The 24295-nt window shown below is 40.8% G+C and overlaps 1 protein-coding gene across 1 annotated transcript in view; it reads left to right on the top strand.

Annotated features, from left to right (window-relative positions):
- Positions 1-24295, top strand: part of PPM1H (protein phosphatase, Mg2+/Mn2+ dependent 1H) — a 128030-nt gene that overhangs the window by 58511 nt on the left and 45224 nt on the right. The window contains exons 3-4 of the mRNA XM_015627289.3: positions 5368-5712; positions 12819-12931. Coding sequence (XP_015482775.1) covers positions 5368-5712; positions 12819-12931 — 458 coding nt within the window. The remainder of the gene's footprint in view (positions 1-5367; positions 5713-12818; positions 12932-24295) is intronic.

The raw sequence follows: 24295 nt of genomic DNA, 5'->3' as shown, positions 1-24295 counted from the left end.
TTTTTGTGTTTTTGTACTTTTGAGGTATAATACCCCTCACACAACCCTGTTTGCAGATATTTTTTAAGGCGTATATGAGTTTCACGGTAAATGTGATGAGGGTGCAACTTAATTTCTATGAAAAAATTTAGAAATACTGGCTTTAGACATTGCAGTGAATGATAGAATGTCATCCCATGAAATATTTAGTAAGAAAGCTAGAGGCAAATAGTGTAGATACCTCATAGGGAAATCCCACTGTAACACACAATCTGAAATTGTCTCTGTCATTAAGCACCTTGCAGAAGGAAAAAGCAATGAGGCAAGAAGTTCATTGAAAGAATTTTTTTACAGTGTGGAGCACCAGGGAAATAGGCACTGAAATTTAAACTTTATATAACAGAATCCTTTTCATCATCCTCAGATTTTTCTTTTTTTCCACAGACTCTTTGAGAATGGCATATGCCATCTTTTCTCCTGCTTTTTGGGAAGTTTGTGAAACATCAGCTACATCTGAGACTTGTGTGATTGTTGCTTAATGCTAACCCTGTTGCTTAATCAATCCAGCCCTGTGCTTTGAAAAAGCAGCAGAAGGGAGTTAGAGGTCCATGTGTTGTCCACACAAGTTGACTGCCATTATCATGGTCCTGACTATCCACATGGACTTCCAGGGGTGGAAAGGAAGAGGTGGTAGGCCAGAAATGCAGAAATGGAGAAGTGAACATTTCTTTAACCCAAACACACACAAAAAATCCTGGGAAGTCTATTAAATAGCATAAACATGGTTTTTTCCTTGAAAGGGTGGGTAATAAAATGAGAAGAGCAATGAAAGGAAAGACTCTTTAAATTCAACCCTAAGTTAATTCTGTCCTCTTTCCCCCCATCCCACTCCATTGCTGCTTGATTAATCATATCTCCTGTCTGTCCCCATTCAAGAACATTCATGTTAAATTGCACATCTTTTTCATTTGTACTAATCTTAAATGCCTTTAACTACAGAGTACCTTCATGATGAATGCTGAAAACCATCAGCAAGCAAAATGGAAATCCTGTGCCAGGATATTGTCATAGTGATAATCAGGCTGCAGAACTTAATGTAATGCATTATTAATTGTCATTGTAATGTGAGGATACATCATTACTAATTCTGCAGTTTTCTTTGCCACAAATCTAGGATGGCATGTGTGGCACAAGACTGGTAGCCTACCACAGGCAGCTGAACATACTCGTAACATGAGGAGGCTTTTCTCTGAGGATTAGGTTAGCAATTGCTGGTCCAGCTCAGATTTAATGAGAACTCAAGTTGCACTCTTAGGTGTTTTGTGACTGTAGCTCATATCTGGAATAATAATAGTCAGGGTAGGTTGTAGTTCCCAGAATAAATCCTTAGTGGCAGCATTATTTATTTGCCTGTTTGAAATTAGCTCCATAACAACAATCTGAAGGTTTGCAACATAAGACAGCTGCCTAGCTTACCTCAGAAGCATGTCCCAGATTGATCACTAACTATTGGTAAGGTTTTTCCCTTTTTTTTTTTTTCCTTCATATAATTGAGCTCAAATTATGTATATATATGCAATTTCTCTCATGATTTCTGGTCTGTTGCTTGACCCAAAACTTTGCATGTCTTAATTATATTTTACAATTGCAAAACCCAGGAGAATCCTGAACCTTCCTGAAAGCTAAGTCAGCAGTTGAGGAGCCTGAAGCTTATTAAATTTCCTAGTACCTTCTGGAAATTAATTGTAAGGTCAGTGCAGTGAAGGGTTCCTTTCCTCTTCATGTTTCTGGTAGTTATTCAGCCTGTTGTTAGGCCAGAATCTTTTGAATGAAAACCTAAAATAAATCATTGTGGTGACTGACCACACTCCTATTTGAGGATTCTGTCTAGATAAAAGAAGAAATGAAGACTGGTGTTTGAAAGACTACTTTTGGCAGAATACTGCCAGTGCTAGTAAAAATATATGTCCTGTTCTCTGAGTTTGCAGAATGTCAGTTCTTTTTGGGAAGAAGTTCAAGCTCCCAAATGTAAAAGAGGACAAACAGCAATGCAGGAACACACAAAAACAAGTAATCACTTGGCAGCTGCAGAGGTCATCTCAGCTGTGTGAGGAAAAGCATGCACTTTTCTGTGCCTTTTGCCTCATCTGTGTGCCCTGACTGCTGGCCCTTGTTTGTTCACTGAGTCACTGCTTCAGTTGCATCATATTTTTAATTGTCATTGAATTGGTATGGTTTGGGGGAATTATTTTTTTTAAAATAGGAGCTGTTTTTATTCTCATGGTGGGGAAAAATAGTTTGTTTTTTCTTCCTTTTTTAGACAGCTAATAGGTTATCTGTTGTTTTCCTCTTTGCTAGTTGAAAAGTAAATGGAGCTTTGTAGAAATACACAGAAGTTTTTCAAGACTAATATTTAGGTTACAGTAATGTCTGCAGATCCCAACTGATGTTAAGGCTCTAGAGCATCTCACACAGAATGTCTGTATGAGAGCAGCATTATGGTAGTCATTTCCTCTGAGTGCTTAGAATACAGACTTCACAGTTATCCAGAGTGCTTCTGCTGTTGCTAGGGAGAAATAAATCTACTTTGGAATGAAATGTGCATAGTTTGAAAATGCAGGGGGTTTTCTGTCTGCCCAACATAAGGGCAATTTAGAGAACTATCTTGGATGCGTGCAGTGTAGATGTCTGAACTTAGCTGAACTGGAAGCAACATCCTCTTTGATCAAGAATTACTACTCCAAAAAGGACAAAAACGGTGGACCACCACTCTTGATGTGGCCATGCCATGATGACACATGTCAGTGAGTGTGAGAATACAACTCAGGTCCATGTGAAGTTCTCTGTCCAAATTTGTGCTGACCATTGGCTTAGAGGAAATAAGTGGAAACATTTCAATTTACCTTTTTGTTTGGGGCTATTTTCATCTGTTTTAAAGCATCCCAGTCTTGTCTTTATTTAACTCCCAAACTCACAGGAGGCTTAATCAGTGTAGGACATATCCAGCATTGAGATCATAACAGAGTAAATTGTGTAAATAACTGTTCTCATTCATCTTTTGAAAAGCTGCAACACAGACTTTGCTGGGGGATTTTCTTTGGAGAACTCATGAAAAAGGAGTGCGGATTAAACTTGTTCAGTTAAAAGTTTCTGTTCCAGTTTGGGGACAAGGGGAGAACAATGACAAAACGTCTTCTTCCTTTTCAATATTAAAATATTTCAGTCTCGGTCAGAGTTGAAATGCCTTGGGGATTTTTCCCCCCAAAGAGAGCACATTTCCAAAGAAGTAGCACCTTTAAAGTACATGAGGACAAAAACTGTGGAAGAATTATCCATGGTACATCATAACATGGATTTTGGCCAGGGAGACAAACTCGTAAGAGAAGAATGGGAGCAGAAGTGGTTTGAGATACAAATCCCAGGACTCAAAGTGTTGTCATTTTGAATAAATAGTTTCAGTCCTCAGCTGAAACACTTTCAATTTGGAAAACTTGTTTCTGTTGGCAAAATACTTTACATGAATAGCCATCTATTTTTACAAGCAAGTTTTTAAGTTGCTAATCCTGTTAGCCCTTAAAAGTTACTTACACAGATTTTTACAGCCAACTGTTGTGTGAACTTGGAGGGATTCTGGGTCCAGAGCAAGGTAGTACAACTGCCAGTTCTGCCTCCAGGTGGGAAGTTTCACCAGAGGCTTTTTGAGGAATTTACCAGGCTGGGTAAGTGCAGGGGGAGAGGGGGGTAGTTCCTGGCTAAGGAACTGTGTACAGAAATGTGGACACATGTTGGGTTTTCACCATTCTAGGATATATCCTGCTTACTTTACTGTAGTAAGTAAACAGTACTTTAGGACAATACCCCCTTATCACAGCATTTCAGTAATGAAATGAAGAGTGCATGAGGGACTAATGAATTCCTCTTGGAGGAGCTCTCTGCTGTGTAGATGACTATGCTGTTGATGCTTTGGTTAAGAATATATTTGAACTTTATCACATCAGCAATGCTGTATGCAAAAAAAAATAAAATAAAAACCTTGACTTCTATGTGATTTTTATTATCATGGCACCTTAGTGGAGTAGCTGAAACAGCAGAAAGTAAAAGGAGCTGCAGTTCACAGCCCTGTCCATAAAATTGTAATAGGCAGTGCTTTGAGGTGCTGGGATGCAGGTGGTGCCTAGACTTTATGCTGATCTGTAGTGTGAGAGAGAAGTGTTCAGGTGAACAAAACAAATCACGTCTGTCATCCTAAATTAGACCACAGTGCGACATACACGTAATTTTGAGGTTCTTTGATTGCAGTGAGATCTAGGTTATTCTTTCTTATTATGAGGTATTTTACAACAGTATAGCTTCATTCCTGTCCCTTGCAAAGTTGTTTCTTTCTAAATCAGTATTAGTCCACCCACGTCCAACTTGCAAGGCAGCCACACTAACAGTTATTTCTGCATAGCTGGGAAAAGGTGCAGGATTAAAAGAAATGGAGGGGAAAGACAGGAAAAGACTCTTTCCCCATGCTCCTGCCAAATATGCAAAGATGGGTATCATCAAGCCTTAAATGGTTTCTTGAGGATTGCTAAATGAATCAAATTCATTTGGTGAAAATGTTGAGGTTAGTAAGAGTATGGCTCCTTGGTATTTTCCATGCATGTTGGAGCTTGTGGTGCCCAGAGGTACTCTGTCTCCAGCCCTTGGTTAATACCCTGTCTAAACAATAGGGTATCCCCCCATTTCCAGTACTATACAGGAAACTTTTTAGGGGATTGTGAAGAACCAGGCAGTGAACAGAGGCTAGATCAGATGAAGTGCAGCTGTCATCCTCGAGGACCTCTGTTCTGGTGCTGTTTCCTGGGCTGGCACAGGCAGGGAAAACCTGAGTTGTCCTATCTGCCAGCATGGATGGACTTTATCTACCAATTGTGGAAGTGGAGCTCACATTTGTTGCTGGTTGTCAAACTGAGGTCCTTTGTCTCATGCCTAGTTAAAAAAGGTCTGTTAAGTATGAGGTGCTGCCTTGTGTAGAATTTTGATCTTTCATTATGTATTCAAATGCTATTCTTCTATAAATTATGATGGCTGTAAGGTAAGAAAGATTGTAAGTTCAGCTTTTCTCATTCCTTTTTTTTTTTTTTTGGTTTTTTTTTTTTTTTTTTTTTAAGAGGTTAAGGATAAGATAAAACATGGTAGGGATGCGTGGTAAAAATAAGCATCTCTTCTTTCAGCCAGAGTTTTACTGACACTGTGGATATTTCTGTATTTCAGAAAGAATGTACCTCTGGGAAAGTTTTCTGTGTTTCACCTGCTGCCTCTGTGCTACTAGTCACCTTGCTCACAACTGTGTAACAGTGACCATCTCTTTGCCTTCCCTTTCTCCCCCTCTTGCTTCTCCAGGACACAGATGGGATCAACCTGTACTACTGGTCCTTGTTTGATGGACATGCTGGGTCAGGGGCAGCTGTGGTCGCTTCCAAACTGCTGCAGCACCATATCCTGGAGCAGCTGCAGGAGATTGTGGACATCCTGAGGAACACAGCCGTCCTCCCACCCACCTGCCTGGGAGAGGAGCCTGACAACCCATCCACCAACAGCAGGACACTGACACGAGCAGCCTCCCTGCGTGGTGGTGTGGGAGCCCCGGGCTCGCCCAGCACGCCTCCAACACGCTTCTTCACTGAGAAGAAGATCCCACATGAGTGCCTGGTTATTGGGGCCATAGAAAGTGCATTCAAGGAAATGGTATGTATGTCTCACAGCTCTGAAGTCCTTGTTGTTTACATTGAGTCACATGACCTGGAGATGATGATGACTTAGAGGGTTTTTTCTTTTTTTTTTTTTTTTTTCCTTTTCATTGCTTTAACACCATCTGAGTGTGAACAGAACTGTTTAAGAGCCTCAACACCTTACCAGGTACATCCCTGTGAGGCAGGAGCTGCATCTTAACTCCCAAGTAGCACTGTGGCTAATGGTAATGAATTACGTGAATTTTTGATGTATTATGCTCTACTTTTTAATTTTCTTCTCCCCCTCCTTTTATAAGATAAAGATCAGTATTTTTTACCTGCCTTACAGTGCAGGTTTCAGCACTGGCAGTTGTTACCAGGCTGAGTATATGGGCATACACTTTATAAAGTCTCGTTGCCATACCAGAGCAGCAGCAAAGGCTGCTAGGTCCAATGACCCCTAGCTCACACAGGTGTTGGAGCAGCTGACTGTAGAGTGTCTGCAGCTCTTCACTGAGGCAGATTTTGTGGGTGAGTGGGGCATGAAGTTCATTCCAACCACCCACTTGATTTCTATACAGCCTGAACAACTGTCAGGAAGTCACGACCCTATGGGAACAGAATATCCATCTATTTCCCTATGGAAGTTGTTTTTTTCTTCTTCTGTAGTGGATGTAGTTCCTCCTTCACAACTTCCCCCTTCACTTCTCCACATTACTGAAAGTCATTCTTGTCAGGCAGAGCAAAGATTTGGCCTGCCAGCAAGTACATGTGGATCAGGTATTGGGAGGTCTGATACTATTAATTTTTTTCTTTTTTTTTTAATTTTGTTGCTGTAGTTTTCAGAAAAGCCTCTTATTTGAAAAGGACTTTGAGCATTTTAGTGTTTCCCTGTGGTTTTATTTGTTGTCTGAAAAGAAATATCTGATCATCGTTTTTCCTGATGTATGTGAATTTTGTCCAGTACATGCATTTAATTAGTGACTACAGTTGTTGTTACAAATAGTATTTCACTTTGAGTTCTGAATAACAATTATCTTTTGCTGGATTGTTCTTTCTTCCCAAGGAAGTGCAGGCAAGCAGACCCACTGACTGGGTTTGGACTTGCAGGTGGGTAGGTCCAGGAGCAGCATTCACAGCCATAGTTTAGGCATACTTCAGTGGGGGTTGTCCAGGCAGATTTATGCACTGTGGGTAGTGGGCTCAGTTTCTGCTAAATGAAAAGAAAGAGGAGGATGCATTAAAATCTGTTAGTTTAGCACACCTTTTCAGAAAGGGAGGACTAGATTGCTCCCTTCTTCGTAGAGAAAAGAGAGAGATGATTTAGGCCCATGCACCGTGCCCTAGTGGCTTCAGAGCATGCCTAAGAGGAACGCAAATTTTGTGCTTCAGTTGGTGTAATTTTGAGGCCAGAAGTGTGCCAGGCTCTGAGAGTGTGACACGATTCTCTCCTGTTGAAACTGTCTCTAAGAGCAGGAGAGATGGAAAGTGGAGTTTCGTGGCACTGGGCAGTGAAAGTAACAGTATGGAAGGGCTGTTTCAAGTACTCTATCTCTCTTAGGAGAGCTGCATGTGTGTTACCCATTGCTGCCTTCCTGAATGTGTCTGAGTGAATAGGGCTGTTATTATTGCACTGCTCTATTTTGATTTCACATCTCACCAGGTGTTCACACAGAAGACCATCTCAGCTTATGTTCACGGATCTGGTTGTAAGGGCTTTTGTGGGTAGGGGATGAGAAATGCAGAAAAGCTGGATAACTCACAACAGTTATGATGTTCAGGTATTCCTTGTATAGTTCATAATAATCTGTTCTCTCTGTTTCTAAACAGAGATCTGTTTCTAAACTGAACTAAATATCTTCCTCCCTGCATCTTTGTTCATATACTACAGATCCAGTATCTTAATTCCCACTTGCTTTTTTATTAGAGGACTGAAGGTCATCATTGTCTTTGATAAATAAAATGACTACCACATTGCAATGTACTTTCAGCATTAAGTTCTACAGGAAAGCTTAAAAAATGGTCAGCATAAATGAAGTAGATAATTAAACTGTTTCTACTTTGAGCTCTGAAGGGAATTTTGCACTTATACTTGGTTTAGGCTAAAGAGTGTTTTCTTTCATCTGTGTAAGGGAGCAATTCATAAAATCAACATTTCTGTGTCTCATCTGAGCTTGCAGTGCTTGATCTTCCTCCTGCCTCTATTTAACTTCCTGCTAGCTTATACTCCATCTAGTCTTTGTATGGAGACTTTGGGCCTCTTCCACAGCACATTGTTTAATCAGTCCTTGTTTGTACTGGAACGTCATGGGTATTGTTGGGCTAGGTCAGTGCAGTCGAGATGTGCAGCATGTACAAGGGTTTTGTGCCAGCAGAGTGGATCAGTTTACCTGGCACTTGGTGAAAGCTCAGGTTTCCTGGACATGTTGGCAGGCTTCTTGGTGGTTTTTCCTGAAATACGAATTGCTGCAAAGGATTCTTGTGAACTGAGTGAAAATAATGAGTAGATAAAGATACTTTTTTTAAAGAGTCTGACCTGATAGGTTTATCTAATGATGGCTTTGTCCCCTTTTCCTGGGAGCATTTAGTATACTATTATTTTTTCCCCCAACCTCCTTTTGAATTTTAAAGGTCTCCTTGTTTTTGCCTCAAGTCTCAAATAAAATGCAATCCATGGCTTTCAAAAGGCTTTTAAAAATTATTTTTCCTTTATTTGATGTGGGTTTTTGGACAGTTTTTGTCTTGTCCAGCTATATGCAGCTACATGGAGTAAAACACTGTGGAAAGCCAACACAAATTGTTATTGCCTAACTTAGACATTTAGCAATTAAATTGTCCCCATTTTGAAGTACATCTAAATGATGTTTTCTTTGTTGAAACTGGGATTAGCAAGTTTGTGCTGTGTTTCCAGATAATTTAATGCCCTGTCTAAAAAACAGTGAATGTCAGTAGTTGTCAGTATTACAATTGTTCCAGTTAAAAGGAAATAAACAAGCTTAGGTTCTGAAGGTGTCATAAATCAAATCCTCCAATTTTCATCTGTTGAGTTTTAAGATGTGCATTTATAGATTCAGTTCAAAGGAGCCAGGAGGAATGCTTCCAAGTGCAGTTCAGTATTGGATAGAAACATCAAACTATAGTCCTTTTCCTGTATTTAACCCTGTGTACATGTGTGATGTACGTGTTTGCAAGAAAGGTTAAGGGGAGAGAGCACCTATTCTACTCTGAACCCCATTTAATTTTAGATGGGGAAAAAATGGCAGAGAAGTAGTCTGTATGATTTATTGGGAGGTTTATATTTGCATTCATTGTATCATGATTTCTTATTTATTGAGTTTTTTTAACTTAAATCTAGACAGGTGTTTTTTCTATATTGATGCCATTTTAATTGAACAGTCTTGAGAGAATGGTGTGAGTTGTACAAGTTTGCTTTTTTAAAAGTTTCCCCTCATTATATAGCCAGTAGACTTGAGAGTTTAAACAGAATTACAGGCATTTGATGTAAAGTATGCTAAGGAGTTAATTTTATGTTTATGCCTTCTGAAACTTTTTTTTAAATCAAATACCTAATACTATGTGTGTAAAGTTGCTTTCTGTCATAGCGAGGTGGAAAGGCTGCTGCTCTGAGGATAAGTTTAGATGAGAAGGGTGTGGGAAGAGTGTGGCCAGCAGGTTGAGAGAGGTGATCCTCCCTCTCTGCTCGGCCCTGGTGAGGCCACAGCTCAAGTGCTGTGTCCAGTTCTGGGCTCCTCAGTACAGGAACGAGAAGGAGCTACGGGAGAGTGTCCGGCACAGAACAACAAAGATGATTGAGGGATTGGGGCATCTCTCTTGCGAGGAGAGATTGAGGCAGCTGGGCTGTTTAGTCTGGAGAAGACTGAGAGGGGATCTCCTTAATGGACATAATTATCTGAAAGGCGGGTGTCAAGAGGATAGTGCCAGACTCTTTTCAGTGCTGCCCAGCAACAGGATGAGGAGCAACGACCATAAACGAAACCACAGTAAGTTTCATCTCAACCTGAGGAAGAGCTTCACGCTGAGGGTGGCAGAGCACTGGAACAGGCTGCCCAGGGAGGTCATGGGGTCTCCCTCTCCGCAGCCGTTCCAAGCCCACCTGGTTCCTGTAGGCGGCCGTGCCTCACGGGGGCTCCGCGGAGGCGGCGGCGGGCGGGAGCGGCGGCCGCTGCGCGCAGCCTCCGCCAGGTGGCAGGAGCGGCCCGCGCGCGGCTCTGAGGGGGCGGCCGCTGCTCGTGGGGAGCGCGGCCCGGCCTCGCCCCGGCCCGCGGCTGTGCCGCCGCCTCGCCGCTGCCGGGCTCCGTGCGGAAAGCCGCCCTGCCCGCCCTCACCTGCCCCGTACGTCACGGTGTCTTCTGCAGGCTGTGCTCCGCCCTCCTTCATCCCGCACCACGGAAGGGAGACCAGGCCTGGGCAACCTTTGGGAGCACCTGGCACCCGCTGCAGTGCCTGTCCCGGCACGGACCGCAGGGCTCCGACTAAATTAACTGCTCCTTCGGGAAAAAAACAAACAAACAAAAACAAACACCTCCCCACCAAAAAAAACCAAATAGGGGAAAACACCCAAACAAACAGAAAACAAACCACCAAAAAACTTGATCTGAAAGGAGAGGAAAGCTTTGTATATATCTGTCTAGAATGAGCCCCTTTACTCTCATATTTAGAGGCATTTTGTGGATTCTGCCCATGTTTGTATTACTTCCCCAGCACCGCTGTTATAAAGTATTTCATTAGAAGCCAATGTCTTTACATCAGAATGAGTTGGTGGCATTGGTGAGCTTAATTTTATTTTGCTTTATTTTTCCCCCCTCAGATCTTGTTGAGCTGTCAGAAAGCCTTGACCTCTTTCCTTGCTGCTGAAAAAGAAAATGTCAAGTAGTGTATGTAATAGCAAATCATACATGGCACTCCAGGTACTCTGACAAGTCATGGTAGTAAATTGAAGTTCTAGGTGGGAGAGCCCAACAGCAGCAATGATTTGAGAAAATCCAGTATACTGATATAGTTTAAGTCCAGAAAATTCTGAAAAAAAGGCCCTAAGGATTTTCCATGTTCTTTCTTATAATAGATGCTTCTGAATTCTGCTTATTGAAAGAAATAAATTTTAATTCAGGAATTCCAGCACTTGCAAAATATATGTGTGACAAAGCTGAAAACAGGTGAGGAATTGCACACTGTTTGAAGGTCTTGGAGGAGATTCTGAACTGTGGAAATGAGGGTTTCTTAAAATTCATGGCAGTACTTGAAAATCCGTAGCATTTGTAAATTTAAGTTATTTTGATGGTTAGAAATGTCTGCTTCCTTTGAGCTCTTAAGCTTAATTAAGAAATATGTCGAAACCATGGGGAGGAGAATCAGCTTCTCTATGGCAAGATTAGGTAAAGAGGCATTTATAAAAGGCCTGTGTCTGTGACCAAAAGTTCTGCAAGATATGATTTCTAGCTTGGAGGTGTTTTTCTCCTGGTCCCCACCCCCTGCCCCCCCCAAAAAAGTTGGTGAGTGCAGTAGAACCTGTGTCCCTGTGGCATCCACGTGCAGTTTGCCCACAGAGCTGAGGATGGCCCGCTGGGACAGTACCTCAGCACTGTGTCCATGGCACAAGTGGGATGTACATGCATTGACCTGCAAGGAGTCAGCGACTTATTTGTGACAGGCATCTCTGTCCACTGGCTCAGGACAGTGCCTGAGTGCTGTTGAGCATCTGTGCTGCTGCCTCAGGTCACCTCCCTCCCCTGAAATTTGTAGGAGATAAAGCATGGGACAGTGAGTTCCTCCCACCTCTGCAGATTTGCAGTCAAACTGTAGCTGTCATGGTTTGTATTTATTGTAGTGTTTTTCTTCAGATAAATTTAGCTCTAAAATAAAGCTCCAAAGTCCATACCTCAAAGCATGAATAGCTTGTTTGTTGCTCAGTGCAGATATGAAAATGGCTGAAGTATAGAGGTGTGTATATGCACACAAACAGAGGAAATCATATATTCATAATAAAACCCACATGTAAGTAGGCAGGGTTTAGCTGGAAAAGATCTGCCAATACTTGCAATAATGATGTTAAATGATGCTCCCTGTTTGAATCCAGTACTATAAGGACAGACCAGTATGAAGTGGGATTTGGTTCTGATAAAACCCACATGTAAGTAGGCAGGGTTTAGCTGGAAAAGATCTGCCAATACTTGCAATAATGATGTTAAATGATGCTCCCTGTTTGAATCCAGTATTATAAGGACAGACCAGTATGAAGTGGGATTTGGTTCTGGACACAGGAGAGAAGAATAATTTGTAGCATGTTATTACCTGAAGCTAAACTACAGACAGCAGAATTAATTTATTAGCGTATACTTCAGTGTTTGTTTAAAATGTATGGATGAAAATAGCTTGTTTTACTTGCTTTATGTTCCACAAGCTTTCTTGGGGCATTGTATGTATATATATATATATATATATATACGTGTGTGTATGTGAGTGTGTGTGTATTTATGGGTTCTTTTTTCCTTTCTAGGACTTTATTAACTGTTGGTGATAATTTGTATTCTCCACTTCTGTTCTTTTTAGTATATGATATTTCTTGCACTCAGAATCAGCTTAGCGTCCAGTCATTCCCTGTGTTTCTGAAGGGTAGCCTTGTAGCACAAGTGCATCTTGCTGTTGTTCTTAAGGTGTATACCCCATAATCCTAGCATTCCTCTAGGGAAGTAGGTAGTTATTCATGTTGTAGCTGGGTCTCATTAATTATCTGCTGTCTGTGTAAAGCACTCTCCAATTATACCACCAGGTATCTGTTGTTAAGCTTCATTTATCTTTGCCTTCATTGTGCTTTTGCCGTAGCAAATTCTCTTGTATCCCTGAGAGCTGCTATTTATTCTTTAGTATCTGATGCATTAAAGTCTCCTGACCTGATTTTTCCCAAACATCTTTGTATAAGTAATAGGTACTCCTCAATTTTCTGTTCTTCTCCCAGCTCATGTGGCCATAGCTGCAAGAAAAGACAGACAGTGGGACGTACAGTCTAATAGACTCTATTGTATTTTTGTTTTTTAGGGGAATCCTCATTTTCTCAAACATTAATTGCAATGCTGTCTTTATAAATCTTGTTCTCTTTTCCCACAGGATTTGCAAATAGAGCGAGAGAGGACCGTGTATAACATTTCTGGCGGCTGCACAGCCCTAGTGGTGGTGTATTTGTTGGGCAAGCTGTATGTGGCAAATGCTGGTGATAGCAGGTAAGTGTGTTGTCTCCACATCTAATCCTTCACCCCAAACTTCCCAGGCCTGGTGTTACCGAGTTCCTTAAATGCAGAGAGCATCACAAGAAGATTCTGTTTCTTGGCTGAGCACTTAGCACTTCTCACAGAAATGAATGTAAGTGCCAGGGATAGCGTTCCCGTATCTTGAGCAGTGCTTGCAGTCAAGGAAACTGGCAGCATTTCTGGTCCTGTAGCAGTTTCTGAAGATTTGATATTTGCAGAGAAGTGGAAAGGTGCTAAAAAGCCCTTGAAACAGAAGAGGTGTTAGGTGTGTAGTATGATTGTGTATTGAACACTGACAAGGTGACTGCACCCAGAACAACAGGTAGGGCTGCATTTGTTCCGTAGGAAGTCCCGTGGCTCCTATTGCCAGGCTTAGTCTTGATAGGCCATTTGACTTACAGATTTTAATGTAATTGAAGGTAGTGATCAGTAAGCAAATAGCTGCTACTTTTGCCTTAGGGGAAGAGGAGACGGAGACAGGCTATCACAGTATAGGTTTTTTGCTTTGTCCTGTTTTAGCTCATGTACTTGTCCATTTCTAAGAACTGAATGCTGTTGCTCAGGAGCTATTGCTTTGTTTTATTTTGAAGTTGGGTGCTTGAAGACTCGCAATAAGAAGCATTTTCTTTGTCTTCTGATGTTCCTAAAGATAGGAGCATACTGGAAATCTCTCACATTCTTTCCCCCTCTCTAGCTCTGCCCTTAACACCATTGGAGAAAGATAGTGAGGCTCTTCTTGCAAGACTTCAGACTTCACCTGTTTTTTTGGCAGTGCACTGCATAAATAGGGCAGGGAGAAGAGTTCCCACATGATACGAATGGCTCTTGTATTCTGTTCCTTAATAGCTGAATAATCTGAAACATCTGCAAAGGCATTGAACCATGTTGTCTTTAGGTGAAGACTGCTATGGTTATGAGTTTGCGTTTAAGGTTTGTGTGCACACACAGTTCATGTTTGTAGTGCGTACACCCATGTATTTACAGAGACAACACTCAAAAGTTAAGGGTTTTTTAGTTTAAACTTAATAGTTTTATTGCCTCTTGCTGCTTTACACTGGGTAGGAAGTCAGATAAATCCTCTGTGAATAAAATTCCCATTCTTTTCATGTTGGTGATTGTTTTTAAGATGCTAAATTTGCTGTATGTGTTGCAAGTTGCTCGCCCAGTTTCTAGGGACAAGTGACATAATTGAATCTCCTTTTTGTATCAAATGTCAAGTGAGTTCTCACATGGTAGCTGCAAACATGTTTGAGATGATCACCAATCCTGTGAACAGAACTGCTAGCTGAACTACATTATATCTCTCCTGCCATTAAATTAGAAATGATCACATTTTCTTGTGCTGTCACTCTAGAGGTACAGTTGAGTCTCTTTCTTTGAGTTGGCTAATTTGCTTTATTGTCTCTTAAAAATGTGCTGTGTAAAACTGGCCAGGCAGGACTTAATTCTGAGTAGCCAAGAGCTTTGATCTTAAGTGACTGGAACTGGCTGCTTCCAGTTCCCTCGGGATTCCTTCTGTGCTCCCTGAGAGCAGCCTCAGCTCCACTGCAGCCTCTGATACACAAGGGCAAGCCACTCTTGTTTGCAGTGATCTGGAGTTGGTGCCAGAGTATTGCTGTAACTGTAGTTAAACATACTAAGTCTTCAAGAAGTTCAAGAAGATTTTTTGTGCATTAAGTCCGCTCAGAACAACTCTTCAGAAAAAGAGGCAGAGCAGGAATCAAAAAGGAAACAGTCAGCAAGATTGGGTGTTGTTTGAACCAGGATTCAAATTCTCATTCCTGACATCTTTTTGGTAATAAAGTCCCTCCAGATTCAAAATAGTTTGGTTTTGCGCTTCCCAAATGGACCTCACAGAAAAATCATTCTTATGGTGAGGAGAATTATTCCAAAATCTTTCATTTTCAGGTATGTCCATTCCTAGACTTTCCTAGCTCAAAAGAAATTTTAAAGCTTTAAATTGAAAATCAGTTGGTCTGGGTCTCTGTCCCACTAAATCCCATCTTTCCCACTTAGAGGGAAAAACCTGACTGTTGCAAAACATCTGAGTTGCTGTCATGACAAAAAGGACATTTTAGGACTAGACAAGTCACTGTGAGGTTGTCTGCCCACAGCCAGAGTACACAGTGCATTCCTTTATTTTGAAGAGCCCAGTTATGTAGTCAAGAAATTTTACTTGTGTTAATTGGTAAAATGTTTCTTTTTGCTGTCTCATGCCTTGTGTGGTAAACTTTGTGGTTTGTTCAGATAAAAGGGAGGGCAGAGAGAAATACAATAAGGAAACTACTTCAAGAAATGGTTATCTGCTCTTGAGAAGGGAGGGTTTGTTTTTTCACTCAAACAGGGGTCTTCTCTTGTTGCTGTTGGAATTAGATGACAAAACCCTTAGTTCCTTTGAGTTCACCTACTCATTTGTGCCTTTCCCCTCTCCTCATTCTCCTCCTTCCCTCTCTGCTAGTCCACTGGAAAAAGCCTGCAAATAAATCAAGTTTCCCACAGATAGAAATCTCTGAGAGAAGGTTTTGTGTGGGAAATAAATATTTTGGGTTCATGCGAACCTCAGTTATACTGCCTCTCCCCAGGAGAGGGTTAGGCTTTATAATTTCAGGGAATTCAAAACAGCATAAGCTTTTAAAGGTGGGTTTTGAACAGCTTCTGCTGTCAGAGGACCAAGGTATGTGCAACAAACTGTTACTATCACAATGAAACTAAGGAAACGTTAAGTGTGAGACTTGAATAATAATGTACTGTGTGGTGCCAGCTATACCTCAGACTCATGTCTGTGGTATTCAGTTTATCCACCAAAGCTTCTCAAATCTAATCATTTCATGCCACGTACCCTGGCAGTGTTGTATAGCAGCTGTCCTTTTGTAGTTGATGTGTAATTACATCATGAAAAGACTTTAATTACCATATTACTAAATTACCAGCCAGCGATCCTTTCAGGTTCAGCCCTAGCTCGCTTCTGTATGGACTATTAGGCTTCTCCAAGCTGAACACTTTTGGTTGGTGTAAAAGGGAGGAAAAATTGTGCTAATTGTAGGTTTTGTTATGAACTATTATTTAGCTTGATGTTATGGCATCACTAATGTCAATGATATAATTAAACTTCTGCTAACGATGCAATCACAGTTCTGTAATAATTATATGTTAACTGCACATGATACCAGAACCCTACTAAAAATGAGGTGATGTATTCAGAGCCTGATAAAAACAACTTGGAAGGAACTGCTTTCATTCTCTAATGGCTTGTCTGCTCATTCTTGGACTCTGCCATAAATATACCTACTTGTACAGTCAAAATTCATATCTGAATATCTGCCAAAGCTTTTCTAATGTTTCTTTCTGTCTCTTTCTTCTTTTCGGTGATTAGCATTGTCCATACAAGGTTATCTGATCAGGGACTGATAGTGCTATAGTCAGCTATAGTGCTTTTTTTGGTGAGCATCAAGGCACTGTGTTTTGCTTACCAGTATGACATATTTGCTATGAAAACTAGGCCATTGGAATAACTGCTTTTTATTTCTTTTCTTTATTAAATATTGAATAGTAAATCTTCTCTGGTCTTTGTTTTATATAGTGTTGTTCTTTAATTCTAAATTCTATATTACTAAAGTGACTTTTACTTCTAAACTGCCATACCATGCCTTGTAAATCTCAGTTCATTTTGGTTTTATGCTCTTTATTAGGATATTGTTTTATAGCTACTGATGAAGCAGTTGTAAAACAGGGATTTAATGTTTTTACTGATTACTGTCCAATTATTGTGTAGCCTCATGCATCATAACATTTGTCCAATATCACTACAATGACTGTAATGCAATATGATCATATTAACCATGTTTGGCACAAGTCTTGTTCTGGCTTTTGTGTTGTCTGGAGCTGCTCAGAGACTGCAGGCACTTCCATTTTGTGCTGTGCTTGGAGCCACATAGGGAAGCTGTGCCTTTATCATTATACAAGAAGCAGAACATTGCAAGTTGATTTGACTTTTCCATACACCCTGAAACCCTCAATAAATCTGCAGTGGGTTCTTGGGCTTTTCTTGATTTGTTGCCATTACATGGCATCAAAGCAAAGAGCCTGATGTTTTGAAGGCTTCACAGACTTGCAGGGTCACTGAATTTTTTGCTTTGCTTCATCAGCTCTTTTTTATCATCTTTTTGCCTTCTTGCTTTTGCTCCCCAGTAGTCACATTTTCAGGGCATATTTGCACTTCATGCTCATGTCCAGAATAGATTTTCTCCTTCTTTTTGCAGGTGTAAAATTAATGCTAAAGCATTTTGGTTTATTAAATGGTAGGAGCTACTTGAATGAATATTTTTGTGATGGTTTTGTGTAGGTGCAGGTGAAGTAAACTTCATTGGTACTTCGAGAGACCAGGTGTGGGAGAGTGTGTTTATAACACAGTCTTCTCCCAGTGTAATAAAATAGCAAATTGAAAATTGAATTGGTTTACTGTTTCAGTTCTTTCTGGATTTGCTGCTTGTGTTGACGCTTACTACATTTATACTTCCTCTTCTTTGTCATGGTGCTTGTCAGCTGCTTCCTTCATGGTTAGTTCTCACTATAGGAAGTCAGATTTGGGGCTTAATTTGCTTTTTTTGAAGTAAATGAGAGCAGCATGGAAACAGCCACACATCTGCTGACTGGCAGTGTAGCTTAAATTGAATTTCTGAGAAGTCAGAATTGATGATTCTGAGCCATTTTTGTGGTTCATGGTGTCTGACCTTTTCCTCAAGGCAGTCCAGCAGGGTTGTTTTTGCCAGAAGTGCTAACACTGTGTAAGGATGGAAACTAGAAAGTGTTCTAATATATTGGTATTGTAGAACTAGTTTACTTTAGTCTTTGGTTTACTATCTAGGAGGCTTTAGTTTTCATGGTTTTGTAACTACTCATCTTCTAATCTAAATGGTGTATATTTTCCCTGTTTTCTGTGAGTGGTCTGCTCCTCTCTGTCTTCCATCTGTGTCTGCATAAACAACAGTAACTTTGGTTCATACTAGAGGCTTAGAGGTCTCTAGAGGAAAGACTAACTTAGTTACTAAGCTTCTCCAGTCTGCAGTATTTGGAAAAGCATTCTTTTTCCTGTCTTCTCCTAAAGATGGAGCAAAGAAAGTTTCAAAACTGAGTAACACATGGAGGCTGTGCAATCGGTAGGGATTTCTGTTCATTCTCTGAAGTTCTCATTCCTCCAAATTCTGATAGGATGCCTCCCCAGAGGCAAGAGCAACTCTTACGGATTTAGTTTGGCCAATCTATGGAACATCCCATTTTTTAGGTTATTATTAATTCTCTGACAGAATAATTTGAAATTAAAGACGTTTGATCATTTCAGGGCAACAGATAACCTAAGCTGGGTTTGCTCACAGGTCTGTGTAGTGAGGAGAGACTGAATTCAAAGCAAAGCAAGTCTTTGCCATGTACATTCTTCTTCACTGCAGTTTGATAGGTGGAGAGGTCTGATCCTGACTAGCCCAAAATGCTGGAAAAGATTAGCCATGTTCAGGAAACATGGCATGTCCTCTCTGTTCTTCCTGTGTGCTTTCCTTAGAAGCATGATCTGCAGGCCAGCAGAAAGCCCTTCTCCCATCTTCCTGCCTGGCCTCCTTCCAGGGAGAAGCAGGAGCATAAGATTCATTGTAATAACAGCAACCTCAGATACTGTAGGATTTTGTGCTGGGTAAAGCTTTTGAAGGCACTTCAAGAAACATGTAAGGTATGGTGTGAAGAAAAGGTGTTGGATCAGAAAAAAGTAATTTCACTCAAAGGGCAATGCTAAGGAAGAGCATTTCCTAGTTATCCAGTGAATGCCAAGTTCCAGGTTACTGGCATGTCATATCCAGCACTGACTTGGCAGAAATTATTAATTTAGTAGTAAATGTTTGCAGGCTTTGAAGACAAAACAGATGTCCTGCTTCTTTTCCAAAGTCTTGTTTTTCCTGGGAGAGCATATGCCTTATCAATACCTATAGCAATTAGCAGGTATTGAAGCCATTGTAAACATTTCCAGTGAGGGGTACATTCAGTTATATCTTTGATCCTAACCACATAAATATTATCTTATGTTTCAGATAATGAGGAAGAAGAAGAAGAATTTGGGCTATTCAAGTAGTACCAGTAAACTGTAAAGTCACTGTTCATTGGTATTGATTTCCAGGAATAAAGAGTTCTATTACCTTTAATTCTCATGGGGTTTCAGCCTTTTAAAAAACAAACAAAGAAAAAATATAAGCCAACAAACTCCAAACAGTCTTTTTTATCTGTGCCCTTGTAGCTGACCACAGAGACATGCAAGTTCTTCACTGCAGTGTTGCAGGGCAAGGGCCAAGGCATGGAAAGCAGGCTGGGCACCTTGGTTCTCTAGCTCCCATCTATACTGTGGGAGGAGGGGCAGAGGGAACACCCTAGGCTTGCCTGGTGAATGCTTCAAAGTCTTCTCTGGTCCTTACTATGTTGAAAAGCTTTTCAAGTCACCTGAATTCAGCAAACTTAAGGCAGCCCAGGCTGTTCAGTCTCAGCAGAAGCTATACAGTGCTGCTTAATCCTTGCTCCTGGGGCTTTTAGTGATGGCTCTGGGCACTTCTGTGTGGGCAAATGAAGCAGGGTTTGGGTAAAAATTCACCCATGAAGAGTGAGCAGAGAGCATGAGTTGCAGTCTTTGCTTTTACATCTCGGTCCAGCTTGATCTAATATACTGCAGCTGGTACTGAGTTAAGCAGAAAAGCTGAGATCCAGGTAGATATGACTTTAGGTGCTAAAGTCAATCTTTTTGTCAGTGGTAAGACAGTGAAAAGCAGAGAGATAAAAAATCCTTGCTATGTCCATCTTACATGGACAGCCATATCCCAGCCATATTACTGGCAAAATAAACACTGACTTGCACAGCAATGCCTTCATCCACTAAACCCAGGTTTAGTTGCCATAGTAACTTGTCTTGGAGATGAATGTGATATCCTGGACAGCAGGGAAAAAGGCTTTGATTCCACAGATACTGGTCCTGAGGCTCAGAGCCGGCTGCAGAGATGTGACTGCATTTCTTTGTTCATTTCCCTGGCACAGCCTGAGTAATTGGTGGCATGTTGTTCAGCTGTGATACAGAAACGTGGTGGTCTGTCATCATTGCAACCTTGTACTTAGCTGTGTTCAGATGAAGAATACACTGATATCATCGGGGCAAAATGAATCCTATGAGGGCAGTAAATCTCCAACCTAAGGATATTGGAACCAACAGTGGACAGTTTTTGTTTTAGTAGTGTCACTATAAACTGGCTTTGTTTAGTTTTAGCTTTCTAGCTGCCAGCTGAAGCCTTGTCTGAAAGATTGATGTGTTGAGATGTGAACCATCGGGAAGTACACACAGTTAATTACACTGCATTTTAGTTTAGTTCATTCACATTTGGGTTAGTAGTACTGAAGCTGGAGTAGACATTACTAGAAGTGTATAGGTAAACTTATGAGGTCACTACTGGTTCAATAGCAAAAGTTGCTCTCCTGATTAAACAAGAACGTTGCATACAGATAACCCAGCGCCATCACATTAGTGGGGGGATGGGCATAACAAAAAAATGTATAATTAGCCCTAAAATAAAACATTACTAGTAAAGCCAACTGCTAATAATAGCTCCATAGTTAAATTTCATCAGCCAAGAAACACACTTGAGGGCCTAAATGAGAGCAGGGAATTCACTCACAGTAGAGTCTCATGGGAATGGAACTGCAGCCCACTGAAGAGGCACTGATAACTAGAAGCATACCACTCCAGGGGTCAAAAATGATGGGGCAACATGTCTTCTCCAAGCTAACTCCTCTGTGGACAGCCTGCAAGCTCAGCATTACATTTAATTTATTTTTAACTGTAGAGTAGTGATGCAGAAACAACTGAAGTCATTTGGTTCCATTGTTGGTGACAGCCAGGTGCTTCCCGTGGTTAGATGCAATATATAGGGCAGAGGGAGACTGCCAGCAATAGAAAATCCTTTTAACTGTTGCTTACTAAGTTGTTAGTGAATACATGAGATGGAATATCAGATCAGTTGTTGAAATTCTGATTTCTGTTATTTTTGGTGGCAGTAAGGAAAATCATGACTGGCTCAGGTGCTATTGAACATGAAAAGCAAGCCCTTCCATAGAAATCTGTTATTCTGCTTACAGAAGCAGTTTCTGTTTGCCTATTTGCGATCCTTTATTTAAAACAACACAATTAATTCACTAAAATCAGACCACCAGAATAGTGGCTGCAGAGTATTTCAGCAGCCTCATTGTGCCCAGAGGCCTTCTCCAAAGGAATCACTAAATAAGCACTAGAAATATAAATATGAATGAGTCAAGTAATTGGAAACAGCATAAAGCTCTACACATGTGTGCACAGGAACAGCTCATGTGCTTGCAGGTGCCTCTGAAAGACAACTTTCAGGGGGGTTTGCAGGGACTGAATTTCATCATTTTTCTCTGTTTCTTTTCAAAGGCAGGAGAAGGTTTTCATCTTGTCACAGGAGAGGTGTAGCATGCTTGGCTCCATGCTGTGGCAAAGACATGAAGAAAGGACCTTGAATGAAATTCTTGGGAATGCCCAGTCAATGTCCTGGTGTAGCAGGGGCTGCACTCAGCTGTTGTGCTGCTGAGATACTAACCCTTGGAGCAGCCCAGTGGCTGGCAGTCTGCAAAAAGACTTAGCAGAAGTTTGGGAGTGATCTTCATTGTTCTGGCAGGAAATGCCAGAGCACGCTCCTGTAGGAAATTACTTTTGCAATACTTCACCAAGGCAAGTTCTCACACCTTTTATTGGCTTGAGGGAGCTGAAGTTCCCCCAGGTGATGAATGAAAGTGTCTGAGCAGCCTGCTATAACCCACAATGTAACATGAAACTACACTGTCACAGGAAGAGCCACAAGCAGAGTCTGCTCCTGCTTAATGTTGGCTTTGTTCAGCTGAAAGAAAAATGATCCAGTGTTTCTATCCTGTCACGATGTTTCTGTGAACAGGCTCATGTTTGTGCTGAAAAATATGAAGAAATCAGGGTGGCATGACTGTTGAGTAGCAGTAAATGGAAAATGAGAATGGAGACAATTTTCACTGGCTCTGCTCCTTTTCTGGTTGTTGCTTGTTTTCTTCTTGATAGTGATGAAGTAAGAGTTGGGACATTATCTTAGGTGTTATGGGTGGGAGGCAGAGGGGGGTGATTTTTCTGTATGCATTGCTGAGGGTTGGTGCTTCCACCTGAGTTTAATGGTGATGAATATGTCATCACTGAAACCTGTTTTAATGCCACCTAAATGTTATATAATAGTTGGTTTCACTATCCCCAGCGTGCCTTAATTCATAAAATTAAGGAAATAGTTTAAAGGCTTTGCACTATAGTTCCACACAGTGAAAACACGGGATGGAATATGAGATCAGTTCCATACTTATTTGCAGTGAGGTGTTTGTACACCTGGTTGCTAAAGAAACATTGAGAAATGGGTCTGCATGGGACTGAGTAATTCAGTTTGAAGGAGTAAAACCAAGGGGCCAGTGCTAAATGTATTAAAAGTCATCAGTAATCGTAATGGCAGTAAATTCCAGTACTTCATTTACAGTGAGAAAAGCATTTCTCATTTTAATTGTTTTAAAGTCATTGTTTTTCACTTCTTAGCAATTAAGAAAAGGTAAGGAAATTTAAAAAAAAGCACAACTGGTTTGAAGCTTACCAACCATAGCATTGATCTTCCCTGGATTGTTTAAGTGTATGCATTTAGTTACCAAAATAAACAAGTACCCATATAGACTGATTCAATAGTTCTAGGATTTACTTTCTTTTTTCCACAGCTATCTTGTGACACACCTAATTAAAATCTACTGCTTAGCTCCCCTTTGAATATAATAAAGCTCTGCCTTATTCTTTCTGTCAGTTTAATCCCTCTTTCTTTTTCATTGACACATTTCTAATACCTTTGCAGACAGGCCAGACACTTCTGCTTCATCTGTACTGAATCCACATGCTTAACACCTTTTGACAAAATGGATACAGCCTCCCTGTGGCTTGGAATTGATATAAACTGTCAAAAAGGGTTTTCTGAATGGTCTTTCTCTGTCACCTTTACCAGATTTTTATCCTGTGTTGTAGAAATGTGCAGTTTAATGTTGCGTTTCAAATCATTTTTGGCTGAAAAAGTGTGTAATGGAATCAGGGTGTCCCCTGAATCCTCCTAACAGTTGGAGATGTCTCTTTGTTTTGAACACTGGAATCCCAATAGACCTCTGACAGCAGTGGAATTACACTTTTGACCTTGTTCACTAAAGTGTTGCTTTCTCTGGATGATTAAATGAGAGTAACCAACAAGATCTTCCCCTAAAATGTGAGTTTGCTCTATTTGTTTCTCAAAAGAAACATAGAAGGAATGCTCTGCAATTTTCAGCTGATTGCGTTTTCCACAAAAGAGAAAACCAATAAACAAAAACCCCTAAGCCCTACTCTGATTCAAGGAGGTGGTAGTTGTTAGGCATATTAAAAATGCAAAAGCAGCTGATATATCAATATTTTCCTTAAGCCACAGTTGTTGCTACATCCTGAGCATCACAGCAGCAATACAGCACAGTGGCAGATTTTTATCCTGCTGTTGCTTCACTCTCCATGTATTTTAAAAGCGAATGTATATTAAGGCACCAAATGCAATTTCTAAGTATTGAACCTGAATATAGAAAATAACCATATACTTAATGTTGTGGGTGAATTTAGCTGATCTTTATGGACTACACAGTCATGTCAATCCAAAAGATAAATACAGTTTTCTGCAGATGCAGCCTTTTAAGCTCCTGGTGTTTCTTTTCATTTGCATGTGACTGAGCAGACATAGCCAGCTGTAGGATTTGCCATGACTGCCGGTCCTGCCTTGTGCATTGAGCTACTCGTATCGTGTATCTCTTGCTCCCCATTTACTTATTCAGGGTGTGGCTTCTCTGGATCAGAAGAACTCAAGAGGCCAGAAGAGATACAAAATCAGGTTCTTGTTTCTTCCATATTAGGCTACTTCAGCTGTGTTTTGGGGATTTTTTTTCTCCAATATATTCGTGTTTACTATAAATATCCCAGCTCTGGAATAGTGAACATACTTTCATTGTCATGCTGAGCACATGAAATGCAATGGCAAGTACAATCCTGTAGTTCCTGTGAGTGGGGAGTTCAAAAGAGAGGAAAGGACTCAGGGAAATCTAGTTTGTTTTTAGAACAGATCAGAATAAGTGACTTACTGGCCTCTGTGGCCTCAAGACTTCTGAGCAGTTTCTCACTGTAGATGATGCTATGTGGAGAGGACATCAGAGCATGGAGGGCAGTGCACTGAGGAGCTACAGATCTGT

The sequence above is a fragment of the Parus major genome, chromosome 1A (genome assembly GCF_001522545.3).
Source record: "Parus major isolate Abel chromosome 1A, Parus_major1.1, whole genome shotgun sequence".
Taxonomy (NCBI): domain Eukaryota; kingdom Metazoa; phylum Chordata; class Aves; order Passeriformes; family Paridae; genus Parus; species Parus major.
The sequence above is the reverse complement of the archived record's forward strand: the minus strand, read 5'-3'. Positions and strand labels throughout refer to the sequence as shown.